Raw genomic sequence first — 24,849 nt, 5'->3', positions numbered from 1 at the left:
GTTACTGTATCTCCAAACCCTGCCTGTCCTTTTTGGTAAGTTTTCTTTCTTCTTTTTGCTACTGGATCAAACCCTTTGCTGTGGAGTCGATTTCGACTCCTAGTGACCCAATAGGACGGAGCAGAATTGCCCCATAAGGTTTCCAAGGCTGTAATCTTTACGCAGGCAGACTGCCACATCTTTCTCCTGAGGAGCTGCTGGTGGGTTCAAACCTTGACCTTTTGGTTAGCAGCCGAGCGCTTAACAACTGCACCACCAGGACTCCTTTGCTACTGGATAAAGGCCAGTAAAAATAAGGTACCCCAAAGGGTTAAGCAAAGTTCGAGTGTGGCATTGTTTCTATTTTATTCCTTGCTACCTGGACCATGTAGAACAGTTGACCATGTGGAGGGTCAGCGAAAAAGAGGAAGACCCTCAACGACATGGACTGACACAGTGGCTGCAACAATGGGCTCAAGCATAACAACGATTGTGAGGCTGCTGCGGGACCAGGCAGTGTTTCGTTTTGTTGTACATGGCGTCGCTATGAGCTGGAACCAACTCGATGGCACCTAACAAGACCCTGGGCCATGTCATCCCCCACTGTAGCCTCTGACTTCAGAAGAACTTCTTCTGGCTCACGCATGCAGGAGAATAAAGTCAGCTCTCCCCAGGAGGCAGGACTACCATTCCCTTTTATTTGTTCAAAATATATTTATACCAAGTGCTGGCAAGCATGTGGAATAACTGGAACTCTCATATATTGCTGGTGGGAATATTAAACGGTACAATCACTTTGGAAAACAGTTTGGAAGTTTCTTGTAAAATTAGAACATAGACTTACCATATGACGCAGCAATTCCACTCCTAAGTATTTATCCAAGAGAAAGAAAAACATAATGTCCCCAAAAAGGCTTGAACAAGAATGACCTTAGCAGCTTTATCCATATTAGCCGAAGTCTGGAATCAGCTATAATGTCTATATAACGATTCCATGTATCAAAATGCATTACACTGTGCACTTAAAGGCACCCTGGTGGCGCAGCGGTTAAATGTTCTGCTGCTAATCAAAAGGTCAGCAGTTTGAATCCATCAGCTGCTCCTTGGAAACCCTATGGGGCAGTTGTACTCTGTCCTGTAGGTGTCTATGAGTTGGAATCGATTTGACAGCAACGGGTTTGGTTTTTTGGTTTATTTACAAATATAGAATCACATTTATATACTTGGATTTTCAACTCTATTTTTCACAAAACAATACATTTTGCGTATCTTTCCATGCTTGCATCTTATTTTATTTTTGGTATGGTTCCATCAAGCCATAATTTATTTAACTGGTCCCTTTCTGATGAGCAATTTGTTGCTATTTTTTTATTACTGGAAACAGCCATAGACATCCTTATAATTACGCGGCATGAGTATTTCTATAGGATGAATTCCTAGAGGTTTCTTGGCCAAGTTGCTTAGTCAGAAGGCATGAACAGTTTTCAGGAAGGGGACATGTGTGTGGGTGACAGTGACATGTTCTCAGGGATCCAGGTTCTTATAAAGTTTTTCTCATTCCTAAACCAAAAACCCAAGCCAACTGCCGTCAAGTTGATTCCAATCATAGTAAGCTTATAAGACAGAGTAGAACTGCCCCCATAGGGTTTCAAAGGTAATGCACTGGTTGAGTGCTCGATTGCTGACCGAAACTTCAGAGGTTGAAACACACCAGCTGCTCTGCGGAAGAAAGATGTGGCAACCTGCTTCTGTAAAGATTTACAGCCTTGGAAACCCTTTGGAGCAGTTCTGCTCTGTCCTATAGGGTTGCTATGAGTCGGAATGGACTCAACAGCAACAGGGTTTAATCAGTACAGAAGGAACCCTGGTGGCGCAGTGGTTAAAGCACTCGGCTGCTGACTGAAAAGTTGGCGGTTGGTGGTTCTAACCCACCACTCACGCCACAGGAGAAAGATGAGGCAGTTTGCTTTTGTAAAGATTACAGTCTTGGAAACACTACGGGGCAGTTCTCCTCTGTCCTAAAGGGTCACTATGGTCGGAATCGACTCGACAGCAGTGGGTTTTTTTGGTTTTAATCTTTTGCAAAAGCCGACCGACACATCTTTTGGAGCGACTGGTAAATTCAAAATGCAGACCTTTTGGTTTGCAGTTGAGTGCTTAACCAGGATGCCTTTCTTTTTTTTTTCGTTAGACAAGACTTTTAATTATAAGACCTAAAAACCAACTGAGGCTGATGAAGCCAACACGGATTTCTGCTGAAAGGATCCTGTGTACTTCGGGAGATGGCTGCAGAGTTTTGTTATAGTTAAAAAAAAATGGTTATCTTTGCTATCTGAGTCATGAGAGTAAGAATTATGCTTTCTTTACTTTATACTACTTCAAAATACAACATGATGATTGGAGAGTTTCTGTTTCATTTTATTTGGGGTTGATTTATTTCAGACACTTGTTAACTGCCATCAAGTCAACTGACCCCACTACTCATGGCAACCACAGGAACAACTAAACTAAACGCTGCCAGGCCTACCAACCCCATGATCAGTTGGGGCCTGGACCATTGTGTTTTCATTTGCTGGTTTTTTGGAAGTAGGTGGCCAGGCCTTTCTTCTTGGTCCATCTTAGTCTGGAAGTTCTGTTGAAACCTGTTCAGCATCAGAGCTGGTGGCTGTGTATGAGGCACACTGGCCAGGAAGGCAAGAATTCAACCACTGAACCACCTCCTTTTTCAGGTACAGTTGACAAATAGGAAATGGTCTTTCTAATTGAAGTACATACCTGTGTTAGGTGCGCCCCAAAAAACCATTGGCGGTAATGATAATAACTAACCTTTGGACAGAGCTTCTCCCAGACAGTCTTCCTTCAGGGGAACAACATCTTCCACCTGGGAGGTAATTAGGGAGGGGATGGGTACTATCTTATTGTTTTTAAAAATTATATAATAATTCAAACATATACAGAAAACAGAACTTTTCCCTCAATTTTGAATTGTATTTCTTTTTCCTTTTCTAAGTACAAGAAAAATGTAACGTAGAAATTGAACATAAGCACATAATCATTGTATAGAGTTTTTCATATGTATCCCCTCCTGGAGGGGTAGCTAGGAAAGGGATAATCACTACTTTAAAAAAAAGATTATGAAATAATCCAAGTATATAGAAAAATAGAGAAAGCAACATGTTTTTCCCCTACTTTTAATGACACTTGTTCTTTCTTTTCTAAATACAAGAGAAATACAAACCAAAAACCTATTGCCGTTGAGTTGATCCTGCTCATAGCAACCCTATAGGACAGGGTAAATCTGCCCCATAGGGTTTCCAAGTCTGGAAATCTGTATGGAAGCAGACTGCCACATCTTTCTCCCGAAGAGTGGCTGTTGGGTTTGAACTGCCGATCTTTCAGTTAGCAGCTGAGCACTTAACCACTGTGTCACCAGGGCTCCTTATAAGAGAAATACAATGTAGAAATTCAATGCATAAATATAGAAAACACAGGAAAGCATATGAGGTAGAAAAATTCTTCATATTGCATTCCAGTCTTTTCTGTCCATTCTTTATTTCTTTTTATAAAGTGTTCACTTTTTTTTCTGTGAATCTTTTTAATGACTGTGTTTTGGTAAACTGGTAAACTTCTTTATTGAAATAGAAAAAATTTATTCTGCATATTTTTGTTTTTTCTTAGTGTGTGTATATATACATATATATTTCATATATATTTAATGCATTAATAGACTTAATACACATATATTTTCTGGTTTTCCTTTATGTTTAATAACTGTGCTTTTTGGGTAAACTTTTATTGAAATAGACAACGTAAAGTGCTTAAATCTTAAGTGTACAGTGTAATGACTATTTTACTAAATAAATGTTGTGACTTGCTGTTGAGTTTGTTCCAACTCATGGCATCCCCACGTACAACAGAATGAAACATGGCCTGCTCCTTTGTCATCCTCACAGTGGAGTCCATTGTTGTGGCCACTGTGCATTCTGAGTGCCTTCCAACTAGGGGGCTCATCTTCCAGCACTACACTGGGCAGTATTCTGTTATGACCCACAGGGTTTTCACTGGCTAATTTTCAGAAGTAGATCACCAGGCCTTTCTTCCTAGTCTGGTTTAGTGTAGAAGCTCTATGGAAATCCGTCCATCATGGGTGACCCTGCTAGTATTTGAAATACCGTTGATGTAGCTTCCAGCATCATAGCAACACATAAGCCACCACAGTACAGCAAACTAACAGAAAGGTTTACTAATAAATACATACATGTTAACCACTTTGCAGGTTGAGATATAGAAAATTTCCAGGACTCAGAAATCCTTCTCATATCCTCCTGCAGTGTATAACTTCCAAATGTAACCACTATTCTGATTCTCTCGTCTTTCGTCTGTTTTTGAACTTTATATGTTTGGAATCACACAGCATATACTTCATGTCGTTGTTGTTGTTAGATGCTGTCGAGTCAACTCCAGCTCATGGTGACCTTATATATAACAGAACAAAACATTGCCCAGTCCTGTGCCATCCTCAGAATCGTCACTATGTTTGAGCCCACTGTTGCAGCCACTGTGTCCAACCATCTCATTGAGGGTCTCTCTCTTTTTCACTGACCCTCTACTTTACCAAGCATGATGTCCTTCTCCAGGGACTTGTCCCTCCTGATAACATGTCCAAAGTAAGTGAGATGAAGTCCTGCCATCCTCACTTCTAAGGACCATTCTGGCTGTACTTCTTCCAAGACAGATTTGTTTGTTCTTCTGGCAGTCCATGGTATATTCAATGTTGTTTGCCAACACCACCCATATACTTCATATTTAAAGAAAAATATTCTATCCTGTTATAAATATTGCTTTGTAACCTGCTTTTCCTGCTGAGTACTAGCTCATGAACATTTCATTTATGATCTGCAATAAAATCATGATTTTAAATTGATGCACTGTTTGTAGCAAACCCTCAAATACACTTAAATAATTATTCTTTTTTCACTCATGAGGGAAGAGGAGCTCAGAGTCCATACAGGGAGCAAGTGGAGAAACTGGGACTCGAACCTGCGTGTAAGGCAGTGGCTATTTCATTGCAAAAAGCAAAGTGCTCAAATATGGTCAGAACCTTGCAGAAGACTTACACAAGGGCATTATAACAGCAGCAAGAATGACTAATAAGTATTAATGGCCCATGACAAGAGAACAAATGCCATTAATTATCTTAATATATTAGTATTATTAATGTTTGCACAATATTATTCATGCAAATATTATTAGCCTGTGTAGGAGGCAGTTGCTGGTCCAAGCATTGGGCTCACAGCTCCGGTCTGTGCCTCTCATTCCAGATGTGCAGAGGTTGGGGACTTTCAGTGACACGCCCCCACGGAGCTCCGAGGAGCCAATCGGCGCGCGGAAGGCGGGGTCCTGGGAGCGACAATGGTGTTATCCAATGAGCCGACAGCCGGAGCTGCTGCTGGGCCAATGGACGCGCGGCTGTGCGGTGGTCGGAAGTGGTGAGGCATCTTCAGGGCCGTGGTTGAGTGCGGGGGCTGTTTGAGAGGATCCTAACTGGGGCTAGCCGGCTGGCGATACGTCTCTTCTTGCGTCTCAGGTGAGGTGTGGCGGCGGCCCAGCATCGGAATCTCCCTCCAGATCGGGAGGAGGCTGTCTTCAGGAGCGAGGATGTGATGGGAGTGGGGGGCTTAGGCCGCGGGGGTCGCGGCCTTAAGAAGAACGCTGCCCGCGTCGCGGCGTCTCCTCAGCCAGTTGGGGAGGCCGCGCTCCTCCTCAGAGAACCGGAGCCTCGATCACCCCGGCGGCGCCGCCCCCTTCCTGGCCTTAGCCACCGCGCCCCGGGCGGAGCTGGGCCCGGGCCCGGCCTGGGGAGTTGAAGGACCGGGAAGGCAGACCCTCGAGCTGCGGGCGTGGGGGGTGAGTGGCGGGTGGCGTAGCGCGGCCCCTGGGCCTGCTGCCCCGAGTTCGAGTCCCGGCCCTGACCTGCGTGTAACTGCCTCTCTGATCTCCGCTTTCCTAGTCTGTAAAATGGGGATAATGCCATACACCTTAAGAGGTTCGTGGTCAGGAAGAAAAGATCATCCGTGGGAAGCGTTTAGGACTTACTAAACGCTCGGTATATGTTAACTACTACTGTTGGAGACCTGTGCCCTCTCCACGCCCCACCCTCGCCCCTTTATGGGAAAGAGCACCCCCGAGGTCGCTGAGGGAGGGGGCGGGTGGGCACCGCCTCCGGGGTCTGGACTCCGCGACCGCAGCTCTGTCCCCCGGGCAGGGAAACAGTTCCCGAAAGCTGGAGACATCTGGTCGACCCATAAAGTTCCCGAAACCTCGAGACATCTGGTCGATCCCTGACAGGGGCTTCTTCCATGGACGCCTCACAAGGACCCTTTGAAGTACTATCAGCTGTTAGCGGGAGGAATCTGAGGCCCTGGGAGGGTAAATTACACATTCACTAAGTGGCAGAACCAGAATTGACGCCCAGAGGGGCTGACTCCAAGCCCTGCAGCCACTCAAACCTACCTGAAGCTAGAAAATTGGGCCTTCCCATTAGCCGAGACTCTGGTCTTGGTTTAGAGGTGACCATTTAGTGGGCTGGAACTGAACACACCTGGGAATCTAGGCACCCCTCCTTCAGAGAAGTGATTTGTTTTCATAGTTGTTTTCTATCCCTTGTCTCCTGAGCTGACATTTCATTATCAGAGTGGATATCCTGAATCATGTCACTTACTGGTTAAAGAACCTTCATTGGTTTATGAGTTTGGAATCCAGTAGAATTTCTGTCCTATATGATCAGGCCTTTCTTGCTCCATTCTCCTTGTTATGCTTTTCCAGATCTGCCTTTATGTTCTCTTTCGTTGTCTTTTTGCCCTTCCCGCTTCCTGAATGGGTTTTTCCCCTCACTCCCATCCTCCGCTCTTCAAGGCTGGCTCTTCTCCGCTTTCAGGTCTTAGTTTCAATGTCATCTCCCCAGAAAGGTCTTCCCTGACCACTTGTATCTAAAGGAGATTTTTCTCCAATCAATCCCCATTTGTCTGTGCTTTCCCATTAAAATGCTCACCTTAAGTTATATTTCTTTGTTTCCTAATTGTTTTTCTTGACCACTAGAGTTCTCTGTTAGGTCAAAGATTACTTTTCTTTAATTTGTAAAGTGTCCTTAGTGCCAGGGCACTAAATGTCTGGCACATGGTTTGAACACTGATAGTTGGTTTGGTAATACTGACACCATTCAAGAGTCCAATTAGGGAGGCAGTATTCAAGACTATTTTTATGTCATGTGAAGGAGTTAAATATTGGATGTAAAGTTGCCCTGCTTTGCCTTCTGCGCTGATGTCTTGTTTCAAAAGAAGACACGACTACACTGGAGAAACCTGGCAGCTAAGTGATTGACGTTTACATCACCAGTACTATCCAGTCAGTTGACGTCATGTATCTTCTGATATGATGCACCAAAATGGACACAATATCACTTCTATGGTATTCTTGCCAAAAATGTATAACCTGAATTTAATCATGAGGAAACATCAGGCAGAACCATATTGAGGGACTTTCTACAAAATAACTAGCTTATATGCTTAAAAAAGTCACAAAAGACAAAGAAAGAAAAACCAAAAACCAAACCAGGCGCTGCTGATTTCGACTCATGGCGACGCCGTTTGTTTTAGAGTAGAACTGCACTCCATAGGGTTTTCAGTGGCTATGGTGGCACAACAGTTAAGCACTTGGCTGCTAACCCAAAGTTTGGCTGTTTGAACCCACTAGCCACTCAGCAGGCAAAGACCTGGCAATCTGCTTCCGTAAAGATTATAGCCAAGGAAATCCTATGGGGCAGTTCTCCTCTCATATAGGGTTGCTGTGAGTCTGAATCAACTCGATGGCGTACAACAACAACATCATCTTTTGGAAATAGACTGCCAGGCATTTCTTCCTAGGTGCCTCTGGGTAGATTTGAGCCATCAACTTTTCAGTTAGTAGCCAAGTGCTTCACAGTTTGTATCACCCAGGGCCCACAGAAAGATTGGAGAACTAACCCAGATTAAACAAGATTAAGGAGAAGTGACAAATGCAGCGTGTGATCCTGGATTGTATCCTGGGCCAGAAAAAAGGGTATTAGTGGGGCAGTTGGTGAAATCTGAATAAGGACTATGGATTAGTTTCTAGTATTATAGAAATGTTAATTTCCTGCCTTTGATAATTTTGCTGTCATTATTTATGATAACATTTAGGGAAGCTGGGTGAAGGGTATATAGGAGTTCTTTGTACTGTTTTTACAGCTGTTTTTGTAAGTCAAATTATTTTAAAATGGAAATTAAAAAATAATAATAGGAAAAAACCCAAATGTGTTAGGTATTAACTAATGCACTGGTTTTGGTGACATATTCTATGTACCAGTTTTTTGTTTTTGCTTTTGCATGTCATCCTTAAAGCAGAAATGAAACTGAAAGTTCACACTTCTTCCTTTGTGGTTTTTAGGAAAAGCTAAAGATGGCCGAATTTCTAGATGACCAGGACACTCGACTGTGTGACAACTGGTAAGAAATTAAATCTGAGAAATGCTGTTGGAATAAGTTGGCTTATTTGCTGACTGGTGACAATTGTGATTATATAATATATTGTGCAAATATATGGGACTAGAGCTTTTGAACAATTTGGGGTAAGCTGCCTGTTTTGGTAATTTCGACAAGATGGTTGGTGTAAGGTAGCATAGAGTAGGGACTAGAGTGATGAAATGAGCCTGGAGTCAGGATCTAGTTCATGCCCTTACTTAGCTGGTCACTGTTGGCACAGTCACTTGACTGCCCTGGAGCCTCACCTTTCTGATATATGAAGAAGGGAGCTTGCCACCTTTTTATGTATCTGAAAAATAACTGTACATTTTGTGGGGGGAGGGGAGCGACAACTTTACAATATTGAAGATTTCTCTGTGGAACAAAATATATCTCTTCATTTATTTGTATTCAGCTTCTCAGATCATACATTTTAAAAAAAACCACTAAAGAATGATAAAATGTATTGCAATGTTGGTCAAGATCAGTGTTTTTCAAAGTACAGGTAATCCCTGACTTGTGACATATTCAAATTATGACAGATGCATTTATGACCATCCTTGTCGTTAGTCGTATGTACTGCGTACAGTATTGTAGTGCATAATGTGCTGATGTTATCATTCTCAGATGGTCAGTTTTATGATTTTCTGTTCAAAACACTGCCATATTTATAAAGATACTGATAGTAAAAGGCAATAATACAATAATAATGAAAACTTTAAAAAAAACGAGGTATTCGACATAACGTCAGAATGTCTTAACAACGGAGTTCTTGGAATAGAACCCCGTCCTAAGTCGGGGACTACTAGTATGTTTCCGAATTTCCGGAGTGGCCACACTGGCTGTCTTGGGGTTGATGGGGAGCAAAGTTTGGTGAGCTTGGCGCTAGATCTAGGGAAAGAGCAGTTGGACCAGAGCAGCTCAGTTTTAACCCTTTTTATAAAGGATTTTGTTGAAGGAACATTCCTCTGCTTTTTAAAAAGACAAAAAAAGTTCTAATTGAACTCTTAAAGTAGTCCAGCTTTCTTACTTCAAGATTCCCAAACTGTTAGTGAAGCCTGGGTACATCCTTGAATGTAAAACTTTTTGTTTCACTTTTTAACCCATGTGAGTGACAAGAAAGAACTACTCTTTCCTGCTGAAGTGAAACCTAGCAATAGGTTTAATTATCAGCTGGTGCTTGGTAGGTGTTTCTCAAGAATTTATCTTGGTATTTTGGTGATAAGCAAGTGCTCTTACTGAAAGCTTTAAAAATTAAAAAACAGGCAAAGGAGAGCTGTTTGTGCTATATTTAGCTTACCAAATTGTGGTAGAAAAAAATGGGACATGGTATAAGGAAAATAGTTCAACTCAGATTGCTGAAAGATTAGAGCCAGGGAGCAATTTTTCTTTTGCCTCCTTTTTTCTTTTTTTCCCAATTTAACTTTCAGCGGAATTAGAATATAATTAGAGCAACTGCATGGAGTTAAGATTTCATTTCCTTGAGGGTGCCTTGCTTATAAGATATTTCACCCTAATATTCCACTTTCTGCCATTTCATAAACTTTTTTGGCTTTGTTTACAAAGTAATCAGTGAAACATAATCACAAGTAATATCATTGTGATTTTATAAGAAAACAGATGTTGGCTTTAGCATTAGTTAAGATACTGTCATTTTTTATTAGTCCAATTTGATGGAATCTCAAGCCTAAGACAGTACATAAGCAACTATGCTGAGGAAGTTAAAAAAAAGGATGAGTTAATGAAAAGGTTAATTAAAGACAAAGCAATTTATGTACAGAAAAAAGCAGATTAGCCTGCAAGGCTGACTAAGCCAATAGCCATCCTATCTAAGTAACTGTGTTTTAAATCCAGGTTTAAAAATTTTTGTCTTTAGAGCCTTATCCCTGTTGTTGTTCCCTAAGAAAAAGTGAAGGTGATTGAAAATCCTTGGTACACGTCATCTCTGTTTTCTTACGGTGTTGTGTGAGATGGGGGTGAGGTGGGGACCGCTGCTACTATGAAATGGAAATGGAAGCTTCAGTGTTAGAAGGCTTCACCTTTTTTTTTTTTCATGAATGAAGAATTGATTTTTGGCTGATTGTGTTTAGTATTTTGAAGGCAGCTGGGAATTTTTCTGAAAGTCTTGGCTTACCTTTCAATCATTTGTGTGTAAAATGAGATTTCATTTTTAACTTGCTCTCCCTTCCTTTTTATCTACATATGGAATTGTGTACTTATTTATCTCACTATTAAAACATCTTCATTTTATCTGTAGGTAAGAAGCAAATATTAGTATTTTGCCTGGGGGGAATGTTTGGTGGGAATATTTTGGCAGTTATACAGGTAGTCCCTGACTTACAGCAGGGTTCCGTTCTGACGACTGCATCGCAAGTTGGTCCTGACATGAGCCAAATGCTCTTTTTTTTTTAAGTTTTCATTGTTATTGCCTTTTACTATCAGTATCTTTATAAATATGGCAGTATTTTGAACAGTAAATCGTAAAATTGAACATCTGCGAGTGAACATCTGCGAATGATAACATCACCAAATTATGTGCTGTAACATAATACTAACGATAAGATGTACAAAAAAACAAAACGGAAGGTCGTTAAGTGTGGTTCGTCATAACTCAAATATGTTGTCAGTTGGGGACGACCTGTATTTAAAAGGAAAAAAAAAATCTAGGAGGCAGCTGTTTCATGTAATTGTTGCAAATGTTTTTTATCTTTTTCTTTCAAGGTGAAAATATGGAACGTGAATGTTTGGTGGTCTTACCTGACAGCTGCTTTTGATTCTTGCTTCTTCATTGTATTGTGATGATACGGTCCTTAATATTTTGGTGACCTTGTGTATACAGAGTGCTTTATGTCAACAGGTTATCCTGGACAGCCCTGTGAAATAAAAACTATAGACATTTTTTTGCTATTTAAAGAAAACTATTGTCAAAATAATGAAAAAGAGACCCAGAATCTCTGTGCACCTTAATCAGTAATTACTGATTATAATTGTTGTCTTTTAACCATTTTATGACATTGTAATGATAATCTTTATGCTTAAGCCCAAGAGCAGGATTACTGGGTTAAACAGTATATAATTTTTTGGTTCTAAAAACACAGTTCAGGCTAGTTTTAATCAGTTTATACTACTTAAACTATTGATACTTCGTGTATTAGCTAGTTTCACTATATCTTCAACAGTGGAATTTACTAATTTTAATTTTCACTAATTTAATAGGCGTAAGTTGGTAACTGATTTCCACTTATTTTAACATTTTACAGTTTTTAAAAATTTTATCTGAATTAAAAACCAGTGGTTTCCTTAGGAGGCTAGGAATTTGGGGGAAATGTGGAAAGTTAACTCTGTCAAGTCATTGGTAGTTTTCTCTTTTTCCATTTCAGTTTCTTTCCCATCTCTTACAGTTCATTATTCTTTTGTCACCTTCCAGTTTTGCTGCGAGAACCGCTTTGGGGTCCTGAGCCTGTTAGTTGCACCATTGGATGACAATGAATTTGCATTTTTTGGTGTCTTGCTTGGTCTTTCAGACTGGGAGTATGACTGGCTGGAGGCACATCAGTCATCCTACTTTGAAATGTTCCTTAGACTATGTATGAAGATTAAAACTGTAAATGAGAAATAAGCCAATAACAACTTAGTGTGAGAGAGGGTCCTGCAGTATTCAGCTTCAGAGGCAAAATAGGATATTAAAGATTTGTTGTCTGACGATCCTGTTCAGTATCTTATTTTTCTGGAATTTTATTTTAGGTGACATGCTTTTAGGCACAATCTTTTAATGCAGTCTATAGCTGGACTGTGAGGTTGGGGTTTTCTGGTGGTCATAGCCAAGTGAGTAAAAGGCAGGCCTTGGAATGCGACGTGCCTCTAGTTGGAGTATATTGCCTTTTCAAGTTTAGGTGGTCTTACTCTTTCACTTAAGATTATCACTTTCATTTTGTCCCCTTCTTTTCTGCAAGTTGGATATGATCTTTGATTGGATCCCTTAAACTAAAGGAGAATGGCAGAAAGTGTGAGGAGACAGGACTGGGGGAAGGGGTTCAGGACTCTGTTTTATACAGTTCTGTGGACCAGTATCCAGCCTGCTTTGAAAAGCATATGGGACATAAAGGAGGGAATTTCCCTTCCCCTTTGATTATCCCAAAAGCTGGTGGCTGCTCCTATTAGTTCTTTCTGGTTTGATTTTTTTATAGAATAAAATCCAATGAGATTATGCTGTTTAAAAGTGAGAGTGAAAATAAATGGTAGTCTGTGGTTTTTTTGTTTTTTTTTTTAATATCACGGAGTGCATCATTCTGCTTTGGAGCATGGATAGTTCTGGAAAAGCCTCGCTCAGCTCTCCTCTGCAGCTGACTTGATGTTGTTGTTGTGGTCAGCTCTGACTTCTAGAAGGTGAGGCTGGGCCTGTAGAGGTCATGCATGGCACTAGTAGCTCACACTGTCACACACAAGTCTCAAAGCCTTCAGGATTTAATTGCTTTTTTTGAGAAGCAGAGGTGATAACTATCTTAAGAGCCTCTAGACTAGATACTCATTGAAGAGAAATAATGGAGATCAAAGATTGGAAAGACAGATTTTCATGTGATACCATTGTGCAAGAAAAGTCGTAGATCAGACAGTAATGCTTGCCTTTTTGTCAATTTCTGTAGCAAGAGAGAAATTCCTGTGTTTAACTTTACCATCCATGAGATCCACTGTCAAAGGAACATTGGTATGTGTCCTGTCTGCAAGGAACCATTTCCCAAATCTGACATGGAGACTCACATGGCTACAGAACACTGTCAGGTGAACCACCGAGTACCCAAATGTTCATCAGTGTGTTCTACTTGCTATTGTGTACTAGCAAGTGAGCATGTTGTCACAAAGCCAACGTACTGATTCTCACTTCTTACCCTAGGTGACCTGCAAATGTAACAAGAAGTTGGAGAAGAGGCAGTTAAAGACGCATGAGGTTAGTCTCCTGGCGCTAGGAAGGAGTGACTTGGCATGGGGCCAGTCCTACAGAGAGGACAGAGCCACCTGCAGAGCAGAAAGTCGGTCTGGTGGAGTCCTTGTTCACTCCCAGCATACATTCACACTGCCTCTCACATTCACACTATTTGACTGCGGCCAGATTTGGCTCTGTGACTCTTGTGCCACATGCTCAGGTTTCAGTCATTCCCTTTGGAACTGAGAGTCTATCTCAGTTCTGCGGGGGTTTGGCTCTTGGTGCCACACTGAGTGCCAAGCCAGGCCTGGGTGACAGTGTGGGGCAGCACCTTTGGCACACAGGTAGGCTTACACTTTGTAATTTCATTTTGACTTCATTATTGTACTTTACACCCAAAGAAATTCCGCAGAGATCGTTTGGTGATGGAGAACATGGTATCATTTAGTCCCTAGTTGAGATAAAACTGGCCATAGTTGAATGAGCCTATTAAATATTATTTTAAAAATCCCCGTGACGATTTAGTTGGTGGTTATGGAGGAATTTGTATATGTATGTAAAAATTCATCAAGCTTTGCACTTAAGATTTGTGCTTTTTACTCTGTGTACCTTAAAAAAGCCTAACTTTATTACTTTATAATTATCTTTAATTATAAAAAATAGTTCATGGTCAATGTAGAAAATTAGGAAAATAGAGGAAAGTATAAAAAGAAAACAAGAACCACTCATAACCTCACAGCTCAGGGAAGAACTGCTCATAAATACCTTGGCACTCTGATTTCCGTTCTTTTTTCTGTGCATTTGACCTGTGTTTTACTAGGCATCACCAGTCTGGGAGGGTGGGGGTAATGACTGAGGTCACATTAACAAAAATAATCAGTATTTCTTAGACTCTAGTGTATCTCCCTGCTATGTCAAATACCCCCAACAAACTGCCTGCTCTCCTAGCTTCTCTCCCCGCTATTTCCGGGAGTCCCATGGCGATACACCAATCACCATAAAGGTACAAGTACAGAGTGTTCCTTAACATTCTTGCGAGTCAAGACTGGGATAATTTTAGACCAGAGATTAACTATTTAGGGTTTTAAAAAATTCTTTTTTTTAAAAAAATAGTTCATTTGCTGTTCCGGGGAGCTGCTAGCACTTTTTAGGGTTGTTACTTTAGGGTAGTTACTATATTCTATGATGTGTGGTAATGATTATTTGATCTTTTGCTGCCGAGTGTCTTAAAACAGTGGCATTTTTTTCTGTCAAAGTTTTTTTCTTTCTGAGTTGGTATTCCATCTACATGTTATACAGTTTTAAAGCCACAAAAGGATATATGTAAAACTCCTCCAGCTACCCAGGCCCTCTTCATTGGTTGCTTGTGTTTCCTACAAGAGATATTCCATGCAGATACAAACTGCTAAAGAAGTTTGGAGTAGCATTTGGAATATAACTTGGATTTAATTAGTATGAAAGGACATTTTTACTCTTTGTCACAGTGGTTGTAAAGTAGCTAAACTTTTGAAATGATGTTACATGAGAGTTCTAAGCTTAAGCTCCCAAGTTTTGGAATGTGCATATCATGGTAACATATTCCTTTATATCTTTTTAATGTTTTTAGTGTTTTAGTGACAGTTTCCAAGTAAGCATAAAAGTTCTGTCCTTTATCTGCTGAGTACGTTTATATTCTCGGGATTCCTGGCTTATTTGGTCAGTTGACAGCCAGTGCTATACACACACGTGCAGATTAGAAAATCAGTGTCCTTTCTGATTTTCAGTCTCTTCCTGCTTACGGGTACTTAAGACTGATTTGGAGTACTGAGGGAAAATTGGGTTCGTGAAGCTTTGACAAACATATCTGAATTGCTAGTGTTTTTGAGACTTGCTCCTGGGCTTCTCTGCTTGATTTTGGGTTACTGTTTAATGTGTGTACAAAATGGTGATAGTTGGGGTGACTGAGGACTTTGTAGTTTCCTTTTAAGAGTTTCTTTCCCTTTGTAGAACCTTGTGGCAGGGACAAAAGGGGAAGCCATGGCTTTTTTTTTTTTTGGAACATTTTATTATGGTTTGGGTGAAACTTTACAGAGCAGATTAGTTTCCCATTCAACAGTTAGTACACATTTTGTTTCGTGATATTACTTGTAATCTCCTCAGTGGGACAGCACTCTACCCGCTTCCTTCCTGGCTTCCCCGTTTCCATTTGCCCATCTTTTCTGCCCTTTCCTGCCTTCTAAACTTTGTTTTTGGGCAAATGCTGCCCTTTTGGTCTCATATGGCTGATTGTTCTCAGGAGCACGTTCCTCACGGGTGTTATTGTTCAGTTTATAGGCCTGTCTATTGTTTGATCTCTGGGAGTGGGTTATGACTCTTAAATACATAGAAAAACATGGCAGGTGAAGCTAGGGTTGGGAGAAAATATTGAAGTAGATGCTTGTTGCCTTCTTGCTCTTTACTAAAACACGACCTCCCCCAGTAATGCATATTAACTGGCCCATTCCTCTGTGTTATAGGAGACTGAGTGCCCTCTGCGGCCTGCCCTCTGTCAGCACTGTGATTTGGAACTTTCCGTTATCAAACTAAAGGACCATGAAGATTACTGTGGGGCCAGGACGGAGCAGTGTGGCAATTGTGGGCGCAATGTCCTGGTGAAGGATCTGAAGACACACCCTGAAGTTTGTGGGAGAGAGGGGGAGGAGAAGAGAGATGCAGTTGTCCTGCCACCTAATGCAGATGATGAGCCTTGGAGTCAGGATGGAATGTGGATCGCATCCCATCTCCTCAGACAGATTGAGGCTCTGGACCCACCCATGAGGCTGCCCCGGGGGCACCTGAGATCCTTTGAATCGGACCTTATCCACAGTAGGACTACCAACCAAAGGAACATGACAACCCGGTTTCCAATTCAGAATAATCTGCGTGAGTTGTGACTGGGATCAGGAAACTGGAATGGTATCAGAATCCCAGAGAAGACAGGGTACAAAGAGGCTGAAGAACAGGAGTTTGGGGCCAAATTTTGATTACGAAACCAGCCTGTAGCTGGGTACCATTGGGAAAGATAGCGAACTTTCCTATAAAATGGGGATAACAGAACCTCTTGCTCTTGGGTCACTGTTAGGGTTAATGATGATGATGACGACAGTGCTATGAATAGCTAACCCTGAGTATATCCTGCGTGCCACAGGTATATGCAGAGTGCTTTACATGTATTGATTTAATTCTCACAAGTCTTATGAGGGGTAGGTATTCTCATTTTACAGATCAGGAAACTGAGCTACTAAAAAATTAACTTGCTTAAGGTCATAGAGCTAACAACTGGTAGAGCTAGGATTCGAATTCAGGCAGTCTGACCCCACGGTGTAAACCATTCTGTTACAGTACAGAAAATATATGTATTCAGCACAGTGCCTGTCACACAGTTACATCTTAATAACATTGCTTATTAATAATACAATTAGAATGATAATGAAGCTTCTTCTCATGGCAGACTTGATGTTTGGAATTCTGTAAAAACTGGAGGTCTACAGGTGCTGGCAGAGCTCGGCCTCTTGTTCCTGCCCAGATGCCTATAATTCTTGAATGTTTGCTAGGCATGGGCTTAAGCTGTAGGCTGGCAACATGTCACATGTATTCTGAGTGTTGATTTTTTTTGTTTTTCAGTTGAAGAACAAGAAAGGCAGGAGAGGAATAGAAGCCGCCAGCGCCCCAAAGAAGGTGGTGAAGAGAGTGCAAACTTAGACTTCATGTTGGCCCTAAGTCTTCAAAATGAGGGTCAGGACCCCCACGTGGCAGAACAGGACCTCTGGAGGGCCATATATGAGGCAGACCGGTCCCGTGGAGGGCCCAGTGCTCTGAGTGACATAAAGGGTAGGTGTCTTTATTCTACACTAGCCTCATTTCTCTTCTTCACTCACATTTTCCATTTCTTTGTCACTCTTTGCTACATTCTGGGTAATTTCTTCTAGTTCACTGATTAGCTCCTTAACTATTTCTAATCCGTTATTTTAATATGTCCATTGAGGTTGTTAGTTCAGTGATTGTTTTTTCATTCCTAATTCTATTTGATTCTTTTTTCAGTCTGCCTGATTTTTTTTCCAAGAAACTTTTGTTCTTTTGTCGTATCTCAATTCCCTCTTTAACATGTCTTTAAACATGTTAAATATACATACTTTTGTGTCTGAAAATACCAATATCTAAAGTCGTTTTTTTTGCTGTCTGCTGACTCTTACTCATGGTGACTTGCTGTGTGTGTGTGTGTGTGTGTGTGTGTGTGTGTGTGTGTTTTCTGACGTGATCCTCTAAGAGGATTTAGGTATGCTTCTGGCAGGCACCTGGAAACATGACCAGCTAGGGTAAATTTAAGTTTTTGCCTTGGGCTTTTTAAAATCATAAATGTGAATTTATATAAAAATGTAGATATAAAAAAAAATTTAAAAACATAAATGTGGCTTCTGGCCTCAAACCCATGTAACAATCAAGCTGTGGTTACTGAGCCTTAGTAGAAACTCTTCTTCTACCTAGAGCCAAGACTAGATAGACAGGTTCCCTTACCTCCTCCCACTATTCACCCTCCCTCCTTTATTCAGCAGTCCCACTATTCTGGGAACCCTGAGTTTAAAAGGTCTCTTTGTTTACTCACTTAACTTATTTTAGTCTGCAGTTTTGGGTGTTTTGTACTGGGAGGATTTCTCAGAAGATTTGTCTGCCAGTAATGGACAAGCCTCAATTTTTTCATCTGTAAAATGAGGATAATGTAGGATCTTTTTAAGTTTTTTCTGAGAATTGAAAAAATGCATGGAAAGCCCTTAGATCCTTGTCTCGGGTTATTTCACATAGAAATCTCGTCCTTAATTAGAGTAGCCGGTAAACTCCTACTTCACTACCACTCAGGAATTTGGTGACAGACAGTGGAAGCTTGGGCCTAGAATTTGTCTCTTAGATGGTTTATCTTTGAGGATTTACAGCCCCACAAATTGCTACATCTAAGGAATATGAGAGGAAGTCAAAGTTTATATAAAGTCCCATGAGGACGATAAAAGGTTGAAATCAAATCTGCTTTTATTCTTTTTGGGTCTGACTGTGTGGCCTGATACCTAGGTGCAGCTGGCGAGACCATGTTGCCCTGTGAATTTTGTGAGGAGCTCTACCCGGAAGAACTGCTGATTGACCACCAGGTGTGTTGGGAGTTCCTCAGGTGCTCTCAGGAGAGTGTGTGCAGGCCGTAGTTGGGCTTATAGGCCGCATGAGGTCTTGAGCAAACTATGTTAATACGGCGCCTGTGATAGGAGTAGCAGCTGTGCTTTTCCCACGGTGTGACTGGCCTTGGGCATGAGCTCAGCCTTGTTTCCTCATGGAGTTAGTAGTGCGCCCTCCATGCTCGTGTCCGTCTCCACTGCCCATCTGGGATCTGGTCTCAGCACGAGCTGTGTTTTGACTTCCTGGAGCCGTACTAAAGTATTTGAAGTTCCCTGTGAGGGTCAGGAATCTTTTATGCAGGTACTTTCTCTGCTTGGAATGTGTGCAGCCTTCTATTCTGCCTTTTCGACATATCCAGCAACACAGATCTCTTACCTGTAGACTCGGTTGAGATACAATTTTCAGGAGACCTTCCTGAGGGACACTTTGATGGCCAAGTCAGGGGTCCCACCTGTGTGGTCCCCAAAAGTCCTGTGTTTCCCTAACCCTTTTTAGTCACTCTCCCCAATATAAAGCATTATTAAAATTATGTGATTTTTTTCTAGAAAATGTTTTAGGAATATAGGTTTTTCTTTAACCTGTGCTTTTTTTTTTTTTAACCTGTGCTTTTTGCATGACAGACTAGCTGTAACCCTTCATGTGCCTTACCTCCGCTCAGTATGGGCAGCTCTCCCCCCAAAGTGGTGGACGACCCCGATGACATCTTCCAGAAGTTTCTGCAGCAGACTAACCAGTTAGAGTCTTTGATGGGCCTGCCCAGTTCACCCCCCGTGGAAGACAGCATCATTATCCCATGTGAATTCTGCGGGGTGCAGCTGGAAGAGGAGGTGCTGTTCCATCACCAGGTGAGATTCCTGGAGGCTGTCCACTTGACCCCATGCTGACCCCCTGTGAACCTGAGGCTTTCAGAGCCCCGAATGCCGTTTAGCCTTTAAGTCGCATTCCTGCCTGACCAGGACCGCACACACTTGCTTCTGGCCGTGCCCTGTTGTCTGAGCTGACGGAGGTCTAGGGTGCCTCAGGCAGGCCTTCAGGCCTTCTCTACCCTCTGGCAGCTGAAACTGTCCTGTCACTAGGCTGAGGACCAAAGAGCCAGGACTACAGTTAAGCAGGCGTTGGGGGCTTGCAGAGGGCTTAGAGGCGTTTCCCTGACATCCCTGGTGTGTTCTGCTTTCGGTCAGGCGGGTTCTTCCTGTGGTCACGGTGATTAAGACTTGCATTACAGGAGGCCTGGGGCGGGGTCTAGTCTTGGACCGGTCCTATCCCCTCAGTGGGGACATCTGTAAATGAGGGAGTTGGACTAGACAATCTGAGGTCTTTCCCATTTTTACAGTCTAGGATTCCAGCCCATTAGTGGCATGTACATTTTCTGACCAGTCTTGTTCGTGATGGGGAGCTAACGCCACAGGCCTGTTCAGGGTCATTTCCGTAGGTGGTGCCATGTGGTTGTTGGTAGAGCACTACACATTTCATTTCTGTGAGCCACTGCTTGTCTCCTCGGGGACACTATGAAATAAGCAACCATACAAATACTCTGTGGTCAAAGTAAAGAAATGCTTTTCTGGGCTCCCAAGACCAACCCTTCCTTGATCCCTGCATAGCTCCGAAAGTGCCGCTGTCACAACCGTAGGTGTGAGAGGGAGTGACTGCTCCATTCCTCTGCGTCCCAGGGCCTTCCTCTCAGAGGCCATCACAGCTACCCCCCGACAAGGAACGTGCTGTTCCTTCCTCTCCTCCCGCTGCTTCCTCTTCCACGAGTGGCTCAGTCCAGAGGGACTCATTCTGGGTTTTCTTGTCAGGACCAGTGTGACCAACGCCCAGCCACCGCAAACCACCATGTGACGGAGGGGTTTCCCAGACAGGATTCCCGGCCTCGAGAGACCTCACCAGAGCTGCCCAGGAGGCGTGTCAGACACCAGGGTATCAGCCGGGGCTGTGCTGTGGCCGAGGGCTCACTGCTGGCTCGGGCCTGCTTACCAGTTCTCATCTGCTCCTGCATGGGGGTTACCTGAATCCCAAATTCTCAAGCCCACTAGGGCCTCATGGGGGATTCTTCTGTGGCTAGTTGTGGTCCATGTTAGGCCAAGCTGGCTTCATAGCTGAGTGGGTTTATAGGGTGATGGCTTTGGGGTCTCATGGCACAAGCTCAGTAGTCTGTGCTTCTTCAGCTCTGGGTCTGTCTCTGCACTTAGTGGCTGATTTGGTAATAATCTGCAGGCCTTAGTGTGGCTGTCCCTGGCCCTGCTCCTAGCTGATACAGTGAAACCTGTGAGAGCCAGAACTCGACGGGACTGCTGAGTTTTTCCAGGTCTCTCAAGTTTTCAACCTTTGACAGGGTGCAGTCTGACCTCTTTCTCTCTCTCCTTTTACTGGAAAATATTTGAGTTTTCCTTCTCTGACAGGTTTCCGCCTTACACTGGTTCAGGCTTTCACCGGTTTTACTGTATGTGCTTAGGATACTCAAACGTATTTGTATTATAATTTAAGGGCCTTATGACTAAGCAAGTGAACTTTTTAAATCCTAATCACTACAGAGCCCATTAGAAGTGATTTTTCAAAGCTTGCTTGCACACTGTTGTTCACCAGCTTGAGTTTTGAATAGTTAGGAGGCTGTATTTGAGGCCTCAGGTAATAAGTGTGCATGGTGGACAGACATCCCCAGCTTTGTTCTGGAGAGGTGGATTCTTTCTGTCCAGCATCCTGCTCCTGCCCTGAATCCAGCAGTGAAAGCATGTGCAGGCTTTTCGCCTGAAGCTCTGATCCTCTTCTCAGGAGACCTGTCTTCCGGCTACATAGATGACATCAAGCAGGAAACGGCTAAAGGGCCCACCTACCCTCTGTCCCCCAGCAGACCCATTAACAATATGACAGCTACCTGTAACCGACTGTCAGAGCCTGGGTGCCAGCCCAGCCCTTCTCGCATACTGAAGCTCAACAACTCGGACAGCCGGGGACGGAATCGAAACAGCCATAATGGGGCCATGGCCCCTGGGCATGTGCCAGAAAACCTTATGCCCTCCTCCCCCCGACGGCCTGCAGGGAGAAACGGAGCGAGGTGAGTCAGCAGCCTGGGAACAGAGCTTGGGGGCAGGGAGGAGACATGGGCAAACCGGCCTGGGGTAAGCGGTCTCTGGGGAGAGAAGAGCGTGGGTTTTACATGTGGCTGCCTGTGTTCTGGCACCAGCCGTTTCTGTTCCAGCCTGTGCTCAGGGGAATTTCAGGAAGTATTTCTAATCCTTTTCTTTCAGTGGTAGGAGTGAAGGTGGCAGGAACTCCCGGGTCACCCCCACAGCTGCCAGCTACCATAATCGAACTGCAAAGGTAAGCCGGGATCCAGCACATGATGCATACATAGCGATGACTTGTGGCCCAGAAGCGGGTGGGACTGGTGTGGCTGTTGAAGTCAGAAAGAGCTGGGGATCAGGCTGGTTCTGTCTGAAGGGCCCTGGACTGTCCTCTTGGCCTTTGATGAGGAGGTTTCTATAGAAGCTTGACATTTTCAGGGCTCATGGGAAGATGTACTGCTCTTGCACATTCTACATAAAATTGCTTTGCTTGTGTTCTGCTGTTCCACAGGCGAAAAGCCCCAAGCAGCAGGGAGCTGGGGATGCAGAGGAAGAGGAGTAGTGAATGGTGTCTCCGAGAACCCTCCCCTGGCTCCTGTCTTCTGTGCATAGCAGCACTTGCCGCCGTACAGGTCCTGCCTCTCCAGCTCTTTGGGCAGAGATTTTACGGATTTTAACTTTTTCTAGGTTATGGCCATTTTGTGTCTTTTGAGATTGTGCTGTGGGAGTTTGGGGGTCTGAGGGAGGGTCAGCGGGGAGGCTGTTGAAAATGTTTCAGCTTTAGCTGCCGCCTTTCGGCAGCAGTTATGTCCTCTCCGCCTGCCAGGGTCCATCTTTTGACATTCTGTCACCACTGCTTCTTGGTGCTGTGAGGCCCTGGTGGGAGGTAGCAGGGGTTCTTCTCTGTGGGGGCTGAAATGTGGGGGCTTTGGAGTAACTTCTCACCTATACTTCCCCTTCCCACTCTAGAATTTTGACCTCTGGTACGTGGGGAGGAGCTCTGGCAGTGTTCAGGCCATTTGCAGTATGTAAGTTAGAAACCAGGCTTTTGGAGATGAGTTGAACTAGAGGTGAATGGACCAGGGGCTTTGTTTGAAGCTGCTTCCTTGGCATTTGGCATCGCTGCCTTGGGTTCCTGGTGGGGAGCACAGCTCCTGTCTTCACTGTCCCCTAGTGGTGAAGGCTGGGCGCTCCCTGTCCCCGTCTGGGCCGTGCTGGGTTCTGCCCTGAGCAGGACTGAGGCCTCAGCCCCATGGCTTGCCCTGAAAACCAAGTGTCAGAGCCCCACACCCTCTTTTTATTTCACTATTATTAATGTCCTTGTAATAAAGTTTGTACGTGGAGTTCAGCTGAGCCTCATGATTCCTTCTCCTGTGTGCTCTGTGGAAACTTCCAGGAGGCCATAGTGGGTGGGATCAGCCCTGGGCGTTGGTGAGCAGGAATGGTCTTTCTAGGGGTTTCCTATAACTAGCAGATCCAGCATAAGCTGCTTCTTCAGGGCCACCAGACATTCAAGGTGAAGTGTCTCTTCTCTCAAATGGGACTTTTGAGGAGACTGCCAGGTTTGCAGCAGCTCTGGTGATGATTTGGGGAGGGGAGCTCCTGCCAACTGAAGAGAGAAAAGCAAATTCCTCAAAAGTCTCAGTCCTGAGAGTAGCTGAGTTCTCCATTACCTCTCAGCACATCAGAGCTTATCAAGACCATCTAGCACCTGAGGTCATTTTGAGCTTCCCAGCAGCCTTGGTGGGGGGTGGGGAGGGCAGGAAGAATTCTCCCGTTTCACAGCTGGAACATGAGGCCCAGGGAACCTCAGTGACTTGCCTGAGGCCGTGGAGCTCATTCGTGGCAGAGCGAGCATCACATCCAGCTCTGAAAATGGTTTCACTGAGTGAAAGAAGCCCCCCCCCCCCAAAGAAAAGTGCACACTGTGCGATTACACTTTATTACAATTATACTTACAATAAAACAAAGTCACCAGGAGTTGATTAGTTCAGACAGACCCTTATGTGTCAGGTGAAAGGTGCCAGGAGGAGTGAGACTTGCCTGCAGCTGGCACCATCGCAGTCCCAGGGGACTGCAGAGGTGGGAGGAGGGCTCCAGGGCAGCATGAATTGGCCTGTTCCCAGTGGGCAGAGAATAGTTCTGTTGTCGCCTAACTTTGTCTTCTGGGCGGGAGAGGGACCTGAGTAAAAGTAAAACCTTGGTTTCCCCCCTCCTTTTGCTTTAGATTAGACACTGAGTGTATCTTGTGATTTTGATTTGCATTTCCCTGATGACTGATCATGAGCATCTTTTCATGTGCTTATCGACCATTTGTAGATTATCTTCCTTGGAGAAAAACTATTTAGATGCTTTCCTCATTTTTTAATTGTGTTATTGGTCTTTTTAATTACCGAGTTGTTAGAGTTCTTTATATATTCTAAACACAAGTCCTTTATTAAATACATGATTTGTAAATATTTTCTCCTGTGAGTTGTTTTTGTACTTTCTTGATGGTGTCCGTTGAAGCACAACAACAGTTTCGAATTTTGATGAAGTCCAGTTTATCTATTTTTTCTTTTATTGCTTGTGCTTTTGGTGTCATATCTGAGAATCCATTGCTAAATCTAAGGTCATGAAGACTTAGCCCTTTGTTTCCTCTAGGAGTTTTATAGTTTCAGCTCTTACATTTAGGCCTTGATCCATTTTGAGTTAAACTTTGTACACAATGTGAAGTAAGGTCCAGTGTCGTTTTTTTGCATGTGGAAATCCAGTTGTCCCAGCACCATTTGTTGAAAAGACTATTTTTTCCCCACTGAGTAGTCTTGGCATCTTTGTTGAAAATCAGTTGGCCATAAATGTATGGGTTCATTTCTTGACTGTCGTTACTCTTGCATTGTTTACTCTGTGTTTCTCCTCATGCCAGAACCACAGGGTCTTGATTACCATTGCTTTGTACTAAGTTTTGAAATCAGAAGGTGTGAGTCCTTCAGCTTTGTACTTCTTTTTCAAGATTGGCTATCGTGGGTCCCTTGTAATTCCATATGAATTTGAGGATAAGCTTTTCCATTCCTACAAAGAAGTCAGCCGGGATTCTGATAGGGATTGTGTTGAATCTGTATTATCATTTTAGGGAGTATTGCCATCTTAATGTTAAGTCTTCCAATCCATGAACATGAGATGTTTTTCC

General features: G+C 43.3%; 1 protein-coding gene across 2 annotated transcripts; it reads left to right on the top strand.

The window, feature by feature from the left end:
* Positions 1 to 5,450: 5,450 nt before the first annotated feature.
* On the top strand, positions 5,451 to 24,141 carry TRAFD1 (TRAF-type zinc finger domain containing 1). Of its 2 annotated transcripts, XM_023733792.1 has the most exons (13): positions 5,470 to 5,566; positions 8,443 to 8,501; positions 11,238 to 12,902; positions 13,160 to 13,295; positions 13,408 to 13,461; positions 15,933 to 16,338; positions 17,080 to 17,286; positions 18,517 to 18,593; positions 19,236 to 19,460; positions 20,415 to 20,535; positions 21,388 to 21,670; positions 21,864 to 21,936; positions 22,192 to 24,141. In XM_023733792.1, exons 3-13 carry the CDS (start codon positions 12,868 to 12,870, stop codon positions 22,240 to 22,242), a joined length of 1,668 nt encoding a protein of 555 aa, XP_023589560.1. In that variant the 5' UTR covers positions 5,470 to 5,566; positions 8,443 to 8,501; positions 11,238 to 12,867; the 3' UTR covers positions 22,243 to 24,141. The 2 variants fall into 2 exon arrangements, with proteins under 2 accessions (XP_004379123.1, XP_023589560.1); XM_004379066.2 differs by lacking the exon at positions 11,238 to 12,902 and having other exon boundaries at positions 5,451 to 5,566.
* The last annotated feature ends 708 nt before the right edge of the window (positions 24,142 to 24,849 follow it).

The sequence above is a fragment of the Trichechus manatus genome, unplaced genomic scaffold (assembly GCF_000243295.1).
Source record: "Trichechus manatus latirostris isolate Lorelei unplaced genomic scaffold, TriManLat1.0 scaffold00061, whole genome shotgun sequence".
NCBI lineage: Eukaryota > Metazoa > Chordata > Mammalia > Sirenia > Trichechidae > Trichechus > Trichechus manatus.
Note: the sequence above shows the minus strand (reverse complement) of the source record. Positions and strands in the feature narration are given on the sequence as shown.